At 53.2% G+C, this 8,762-nt stretch overlaps 1 protein-coding gene across 1 annotated transcript in view; it reads left to right on the plus strand.

Annotated features, from left to right (window-relative positions):
* The first annotated feature begins 8,349 nt into the window (after positions 1 to 8,349).
* LARP1 (La ribonucleoprotein domain family member 1) overlaps positions 8,350 to 8,762 on the plus strand; it is a 41,402-nt gene continuing 40,989 nt past the window's right edge. The window contains exon 1 of the mRNA XM_017834778.1: positions 8,350 to 8,701. Coding sequence (XP_017690267.1) covers positions 8,356 to 8,701 — 346 coding nt within the window. The 5' untranslated portion in view covers positions 8,350 to 8,355. The remainder of the gene's footprint in view (positions 8,702 to 8,762) is intronic.

Raw genomic sequence — 8,762 nt, forward strand, 5'->3', positions numbered from 1 at the left:
GCTCTCATATCACCACCAAATTGGGCAGCCAAAATATAACAAAATCCACCTGCAAATTCTGCACTTCTGGCCTGAGATCCTTTCACCCAATGTGGCTGGAGCTGGTCAGTCCTTATCACTACTGCAGCAACTGCCATCAAATAATATCACCAGGACTTCTTCAATCACTGAATATAATTGATATTGTCTGACATAATTGTAAAAATTAATGCATTGTTGCAGAATGTGGCCACTGCATCCCCAGATTTGCAACTAAACTTCTCATCCCACATTAATTTCCACTGACAGCATTGGAAGCAGAGGATGTCTCAGGTCCCTGAGGTGGGTTTCCTTTCCCCTCATTGCTTGCTTGGCTGTCAAGAACCTCAGGAGCTCATTGGGAAGTACAGAAGAAGCAAGGGCAAAAATATAAAGCCATAAAAGACAATGTCTTGCAGCCTGGACTCCTGGTCCACTGGAGTGGGCAGTGGATTCAAGATCCTCCTGGAAGCTTTACAGGAGCATGTCCATGAGCATCCCATAGTCCTGCTTGCCTTCTGGAGCTGGGAAAGCAAACATGCTGTATTCTGGGGTTAATTAGAAATACTTTAGTTAATGCCTTTGCAGCTGCTGATCTCGATGAGACTTCCCTATAGTGACAGCTTCAGGCTGATGTTTTAAAACCACAGATGGAACAATTCCTGTCCACTGCTCCCATCTCTACGACAGGTGAGGTTCTCCAGCCCTCCTGAGGGCCACTAAAGTGCTGGGGAGTTCCCTGCAACCTTTCAGGCACCACAGCATTATCTGACATCCCCAGCCCAGCCCTCTGCAGGGAGAGGAGCTGGGGGACAGTCCCCTTGCCCAAGGCCAATTTCACTCTCAATGACACTGTCGCTCCCAGCCCTGCCACCCCTCTGACCGCTCGGACATGGATACCGCACGTCCTCCCCTCCACAACCCTTTCCCATCCCCAGTGACCTCCCTGGGGACAAAGCATGAACATGAGCCCTTTTAGCTGCTGTGTTTGTATACACAGGCCCACTGCTGACACAGATCTCTTAATCCCCCTGCCTGTGTCCCACGGGCCGTGCTTGTACAGCGGTGGCCATGGCTGGGTGCTGGCACTGCACTTTACTGAAGCCCTTTTACCTCTGACTCGCTGATCAGCTGCTGACAGGGTGTTATCAAGAGGCTGTGGTGAGTTCAGAGGCAATGCCAGCACCCTGGCCAAGGGCACTATCCCTAGCTTGACTTGGTGGCACCAGGGCAGGCTGCTGGGTGCTGAGGAGGACTGGTGTATGTTGCTCTATGCTTTGGCATTGCTTTGCTTCCAATTTATCATCTCTCCCACTTCATGGGCTTCAGCTCAGAGGTGGAGGTGGCTCAGCTCACGATTCAGCAAGTTGATGTTTCCTTTGCACCAGCAAAATATTTGGGAAAGAAAACACAAAGCTGGCAAGGCTGAGTGGGAGTTACAGCCAGTGGGCCTGGCTCGAGGTAGAGCACAAATGGAGAGGAGGGGATGCTCAGAGCATGGAGCCATGTCCCCCTGTGCACCCTGGGTGTGGGGGACATGGGAGAGCAGTGCTGGCTGATGGGGGAGTATCTCTGCATGATGGAGCTTTCCCCAAGTGACAGCATGTGGAGGAAAGCCAGGGAAAACAGCTCAGCACTGAAACCTCCTTGCAATGTGAGTAGGGATGTGAGTAGAAACATGTGCAGTAGAAGAAGAACTTTATGACAACGGGAACACAACAGGCCCATGCAGCAGTTAAAGGGAGACCATTTCATCACGCCTGGGGGTCAGGCAGAGGCAGCCCCTTTGTTTACGTGCAGATGCAGCTCTTGGTCAGAGAGAGACGTGTTGCCCCTCCTGGGGTCCTTTATCACCTATGGTGTGATGGCTGGTACTCGCAGCTGGCAACCAGACAGGGACAGGCAGGGATTGAGTGTGCACTGACCCTCCACTGAGGGTCATGGGAGGAGACTCAAACTCCATGCAGGATAGCTGGCCAGGAAACTCAGCCCTACCATTCCAGACTGGCTTTTGACAGGGTTCCTGCCTGGTTCCTCCTCGTCTGGTACCCCCAGGATGCCCATTGGAGTCTGGGCTGCTGGCTGCTTGTGCCTGGCACCAGGGGCAATGTGGCTGCAAAGCGGGAAGGAAAGCATTGTGGTAGGATGCCCAGTGCCCCCAAAAGTTGAAGGGCAGAAATCTGAATTCTTGCACACAAAATAACAAGACGCTTTTAACTTCTCACTGTTTCCAAGTTCTGCAACTATCAAAGGAGGAGAACAGCACCCATTGGATCCATCCAGATCCACAAAGATCCACACAGATCCCAGCGTGCTGCCCGCCAGAGAAACAACCAGCAGCAATGTTGCTGTGCTGTGGATCAGGGTAGGATTTGAATGGCAAAACATAGGGCTTCACTTTGACTGCAGAGGGGTAAAACAATATTTAAATAACTGCCAGCCACTGAAAGGAGCAGGAGTCACATGGGAAAAGAGAGAATTTGTGGTCATTCATGGCTGATGGTTTTATCATTTACATACAACCTGCAACGTGAACGAAACTGTTGAGAGCTGTTTCTGATTTAGTATTTCATAACTTTGGTGGTTGACTCGAAGCCTTTTGGCTGTTAATTATCCTTAGGTGCTTAGAGGAAAATATCCCAGCAATTCCACCCATCAATCTTATTGATTCTCACCTTGAGTCTTTGGGAGCTTTTAGGGCACCTGCACAAGCTGCCACTGCTTGAATTAATCGAGCTCTGCAGAGCAGCCACTGCCTGGTGCCTCCCTGCACATCAGGCATGAGGCAGAAAGACATATGTCTCCAGCCAGTGCCACTGCAAGGAGCTGATGGCAGAGAAACATAAACTCCTGGGAATCACAGCACATTGCCAGCATGGCTTGGTTCTCTGTGGGAATAGCACATCCCTGGGTGGGCTGAGTCAGGGACCTTTGGCACTGCTGTGGGCAGTCTGGACATCCAGGGAAGGATGAAGGATGTCTCATCTGAAGCATAGAGAGTTTAAGGCATCTTAAACAAGGATTCTATAGCTCTTATGCCTCATTTGTCTTTGTACAAGTGTCTGAAATTTTTCTGCTGAAATTCCTGATGGTGGAGAGGTGGCCTGGAGGGTAAATATCCATTAGAGAAAGTATCAGGGTTAGTAGTCAACTTATGTCATGTTTTCATGAGCTCCTGAAGTGGTTTAGGGGACATATGAAACCTTGGGTTAATATATCTCCAGCAAAATATATAAGGTGAGAAATCATGGTCTAGAGAAATTATTACTTTCTAAAGCCAATGCCATCAATAACTTGGAAATGGGGGTGTTTTTAGAATTTTTCTCAAGCAGTCAAGATTATTTATTGGCTTTGGGGGAGTCCTATAAGAACTGTGGCTTTTGGAGGGAAAAGTTGCAGTGATAAAAGCAGTCATCTATCATTAGATAACCCCTCTTCCAAACCACTTATTAAAAACCTGCAAAAACTGCATTGCAGACTTTGGACCTTTAATTACGGGATATTTGCTCTCATTTAAATCTAACTTCTTAACACCAGGAAAATCCACGCAGTGCACTCTCGACACAAACACATCTGCAGCACTGCTTCCCAGTGGGCAGAGGATGGGTGGAAGCAGCCAGGGGCCAGTGGCTCTGCAGAGGAGCTGATTGCCAACCTACGAGAGCCATGAGCAGCACAGTGCCTTTGGCTGGGCTGCAGCATGAAACCACTGAGCCTGAGCCCCCTGGGCCGTGGTGTCCTGCTAAGGGAAAGCACTTTTTAATGGGCATGTGATGGAACTCGTTAGTGTCTGCTGGTTTATTGCACAGGTTGAAAATTACTTATGTGTGTGAATGCGTTCATACACAGTGCTGATCGTTCATACACAGTGCTAGGAGGGTCCGAGAGAATTTATCTCAGGACCAGGGAATATCTTCCATCTCTCTGGATCACAGGGCTGCAGATAGGAAAAGCCTACAGAACTGTCCGTGAGCACTCGGTGTGTTCTCATCCCTTTGGCCATCCCTTGCAGAAGCAGAGAGTTTGCTGCTCTGGCTGCCTGTTGTGCTTTAGTGGATGGCCCCTCTGTCCAGAGCAGGGGTGGGAGCTCTGGGATTGAAAACACAGAGCAAGGAAAGGTTAAAATCTGGGTTAAAGAAAGAGTTGTTAGAGGTCTCTCTGGCAGAAACCTGCAGGAATGGGCACTTTCTTCTGGTTCTGAGCTAAAGCAGGATGAAATGACAGTATTTGGGGTAGTGGAATAAAAGGTTTTGGTGTTTTATTTTAAAAATATTCGAGTCTTTTGTGATGGCTACAATGTGCCACTAATAGGTGTCTGCTGGGGCTGGGAGGCACCTGCCATGGCAGGGTGACAGGGACTTCCTGACAGCCTGCCCTTGGCCCTGCTCACCGCTGGGGCTGCAAACTGGGACTGTTATTTGGGCTTCCACTGCTTCGTTGGAGAGAATCTGATCCAAACTGAAAATGTTGAGTCAGGTTTTCCTGATGAGGAACTTTAGGGCAAGCTGAGTATTTTTCAATGGGAAACTGTCAGGTTTTCTGAAATTGAAAATTCCCATTTCAATCTTAGGGCTGTAACTAGTGGCCCAAAGTCCTGGGAATGGTTCTGCACCTGCATGCCACTCTCTTCTCAAAGAGAAGATGTTTCTCTTCTAGAAATGAGCTCTGGATGTCCTTTGAGAAGCTTTTTCCCTGTGGGTGCCAGAGGTAGTTTAATGCAGTTGGAAGCATTTTCCTACAGTTTGATGGTCACGCCACGTCTGCAACTGCTTTGGGAGCAGGACTATGACATCCCCCAAGGGCAGCCGGGTTTGCTGGAAGGTGGCACTGCAGGAAAATCAGCCCAACCTTGCATGCATCCCCGTCCCTGACAATGTTTCTGCCTGGCAGGGTTCACGGAGCAGTAACAACTGCAGGAATAAGTCAGAGCATATGACCCAGGATAGGAAGCTTGGACTTTCCCTGGCAAAATCCTCTTTCTCTTTTGCAAAGTGTTCAAGGTGCCTGAGCCTTAATGTTCTGCCATCCATGTGTAAAGCTTGGGCATCTCACCAGGGAACAGCGTGACCGGCACTGGCTGGCAGCAAACAAGCTGATGTGGAGGTGCTGGAGAGAGAAGATTCCCTTGGGAAGCACATTTCTACTCAGAGCTGACTGTGAGGTCAGTATGGCCCCTGGACGCAGGGAGAAGAGATGTGATCAAGAGTGTGCTGCAGCTGCAGCTGCTGATTTTCACTGGGGACCAGACTAGAGAAAAGTAAAACTGTAGGAAACATGTACAATGGTGACCTCCTGTCCCCAGCACCAGACAAAATTAGGCAAGTGGACCCTGAGGAAGGGGCTGAGTTACCACCCAAACAGGATGGGGAAGCTAAGGGGTGTATCAGTCACATCAGCTGCTTTGTGCTCCCCAACACACACACCCTCACTCCAGGCTGAACTAAAGCTGTTGCCAAAGGGAAGGTCAGGACCTGAGGTAGCCAGGCCAGTAGAAATTAAACTGGGGATATTCCAGCCAAGCAAGACCCAGAGATGCTTAAAGACATTCATGGCCACCATCAAAGCATCTTTAAACCTCCAGGCCAGCACCAAAGCAGCCAGGCATCTGTGTTAAATATGCAAGCCACGCTTCAGTCGAGGCGAAATAAATAAGCTGCTGTACACAGAGCAAGGGAGGTGGGGAGCTCCTGCCCAAATCACTACTCAGCAGAGGAGTTTCCCTGGAGACTGCTTCCTTGGAGCCTGCGCAGGGCCAGCACAGGGCTGGGAAGAGGCACTCAGAGCTGCTTGATGTGGTCTGGGCAGGCAGAGGGACACATCTGGGGTGGAGGATGAGGCAGAGAAGCAGGCTTGGGGATGGAAGTCAGGTGTTTTCCTTAAATTTTGGAAAAGCAGAGAGGGATTACTTCCCAGTGAATTGTGCTGCAGAAGTGCAGAGACTCCTTGGCTGCTTCTCAGCAAGTCCCTGGAGCCAAGGAGTAGAAAATGGACAGTGTCTGCCATGGACACTGGGTAGAGCAGGGGGAGATGGGTCCAGCACAGGTGAGGGCACTGAGGGAGGAGTGGGGCACACAGAGCTTTCTAGATATGGCCAGTGTGTTTACACCACCCAGCTGGAGGTGGTGCACACTCAGCTTCCCTTCACGTGAAGGATGGGTGTCTGAGAGCTGACCTGCCAGTGTGATGTTACCTATGGCTGGTGCAGGAAGGTCGCACGGACACTTCCCTCTCTGCCCCCTCACCTCCGTATTTATTTTCTGACATGGAAAACCCTGATGGGGTTTGGCCTGGCTAAGCACTGTGTGGACACTAAGAGTGAGACTCACCCTGAGAGCTCCCAGGCAGAGCTCCCTCCTGCCTGGCAGCTCTGGAGCCAGCTTGGCTTTAAGCCACTGCGAGCTCCTTCCCGCTCACGTGGCAGGCAGAGCAGTGTCCCAAAAGGACCAAGTGTCAGGAATGCTGTGCCCTGGATGGGGGACAGGACAGGAACACTACTGGGCTGAAGGTCCCCTGGCTGCAACCACAAGGACCCACTCCTAGAGAGGGTGAAGGTGGGAGCCTGGCTGGAAGTTGTGCAGCTCCCAAGTCTTGCTTGTGAGGAGAACAGGGACCGTCGGCACATCAGGAACTGGGCTATATGGAGCACAGGACGTGGCTTCTGTTATTGCAACTCAGGTACTGGAGCATCCCCACTGGGTATCCAGCCAGGCAGACAGGCCAGTGTCTGGCTCTACTGGAATTATATTTAAATTTCCTTTTGGAATTTTACTGGCCAAATTCTTGAATGTATTTGGGATGCGACACACACTGGCAATCCCTGAGGCTGCAGCATATGAAGGTGTTCTCTGAGCCAAGGAGTTGGGTACTGAGGGATGCAGAGATCCAAGATGTCCCAGTGGAGCATCCCCAACAGCCTGGGACCACCTCTATGGATCTGCCAGACCCCTGACGGTGTTGCCCTTCCAAACGATGTATTGAGTTCATGTTTGTTTCTCACTTTCTTCTTTCCTTCCAACAGTGAAATCAGTTTTTAATCCCCAGCTACATCTTCAGTGCCTTGTCATGCTGATGGACAATCAGCTTTTAATCCCCAGCTACATCTTCAGTGCCTTGTCATGCTGATGGGCCTCCTGCAGGGATTGCACAGATGTGTCCTCGGGGCTACACGACATGCCAAGACACTTGCCAAGACTTCCAGATAAACCTTTCTGGGCATAAGTGGAGTGGCGTGGTCGCTGTGACAGGGAGGAGGCCAGGAGAGACTTGTATTGAATAAAAAAGGCACTGAGTAAGGGCCACTGTGTATTAGACAGGTTGTGCTAAATGGTATCAGCAGTCCAAGCTGTCTTTTCAATGTGTATAATTTGTGGGCACTTGCACACAGGGTCCGCACTCACCGTCTTGCCAGCTGCAAGAATTGGGGGACAAACACCAGAGACATAAGTGATGATGATGAGCAAATGATTTCCCACCAGCTAGAGATCAAGCAAATATTTTAACTTCCTCAAAGGAAGGTTTTGCCGGGATCAGGACAAGGGAGGCGGTTTCTATCTCATCAGTGTGTACAAATACCCATATGGGGGGGGTGCCAAGAAGACGGAGCCAGGCTCTTCCAGGTGGTGCCATGAGGCAAGCAATGCACAGCAAGTTCCACCTGAACACGAGGAAGAACTTCTTTACCGTGCAGTGACCGGGCACTGGAACGGGTCGCCTAGAGAGGCTGTGCTGTGTCCCTCGCTGGAGATATTCCAGTCCCGTCTGCACACAACCCTGTGCCATGTGCTCCAGGACAACCACGCTTAAGCAGGGACGCGGGACCACATGACCCACTGTGGTCCCTTTCCAGCTTGACCGTTGATGAAACCACATTATCCCGAGAGCAACCCCATCCCTCGGCGCCACGCGGGGGACGCTGTCGAAGCCGGCTCGGCGACTCCGGGGCTCCCCCGGTGCGTTCGCACCGGGGGAGCCCCGGAGTCCCCGAGCCGGCAGCTGCCCCCCCCGGCCCGAGCGGCGCCTCCTCTCCCAGCCGTGCGGCGGGGCCGGGATATCAGGGAAGGGTCCAGCGCCCTTTAAACACTCCCCCGTGCCCGCTTCCCCCTCCCACCCCTTCTCCCGCAGCTCAGCCGGGGCGTTGCATCAGGCCCGCGGGGGCGCGCCCCGCGCCGCCCCTCCCCTCGCCGGCGGCGCGCACGGGCGGGCGGGCGGTGCGCGCCCCCGCGGCAGTCGCGTGGTCCCCGCGCGGCTCCATATTGCGGCGGCACCGGGGCTCGGGGGAAGGAGGAGGAGGAGGAAGGGGGGGTGGGGGGTTTCCCGGCGGGGCTCGGGGGCGCGCAGATGGCGACGCAGGTGGAGGCGCTGCTGCCCGGCACGGCCCCGCTGCTGCCCGCCGAGGAGCGCGCCCTGGTGCTGAAGCCGCCGCAGGACGGCGGCGGCCGGGAGAAGGGCGAGCCGCCCATGGGCCCCGACGGCGGGCCGGCGGCGCCGCGGCCGCCCAGCGCCAAGCAGCAGAAGGAGGAGAGCAACAACCAGGAGAAGGAGAGCCTGCTGAGGGCCGGCGGCGAGGCGGAGGATGGCGGCGAGGCGGGCGGTGCGGGGCGCCGGGAGTTCATCGAGGCCCCGCCGCCCAAGGTGAACCCCTGGACGAAGAACGCGCCGGCCGTGAACGGACAGTCGCCTCCCGGTGGGTGCTGCGGGGGTTCGGCGGGGAGCGGAGCGGGGCCGGGGCGGGCGGTGTGTGTGTG

The sequence above is a fragment of the Lepidothrix coronata genome, unplaced genomic scaffold, assembly GCF_001604755.1.
Source record: "Lepidothrix coronata isolate B3197 unplaced genomic scaffold, Lepidothrix_coronata-1.0 Scaffold240, whole genome shotgun sequence".
NCBI lineage: Eukaryota > Metazoa > Chordata > Aves > Passeriformes > Pipridae > Lepidothrix > Lepidothrix coronata.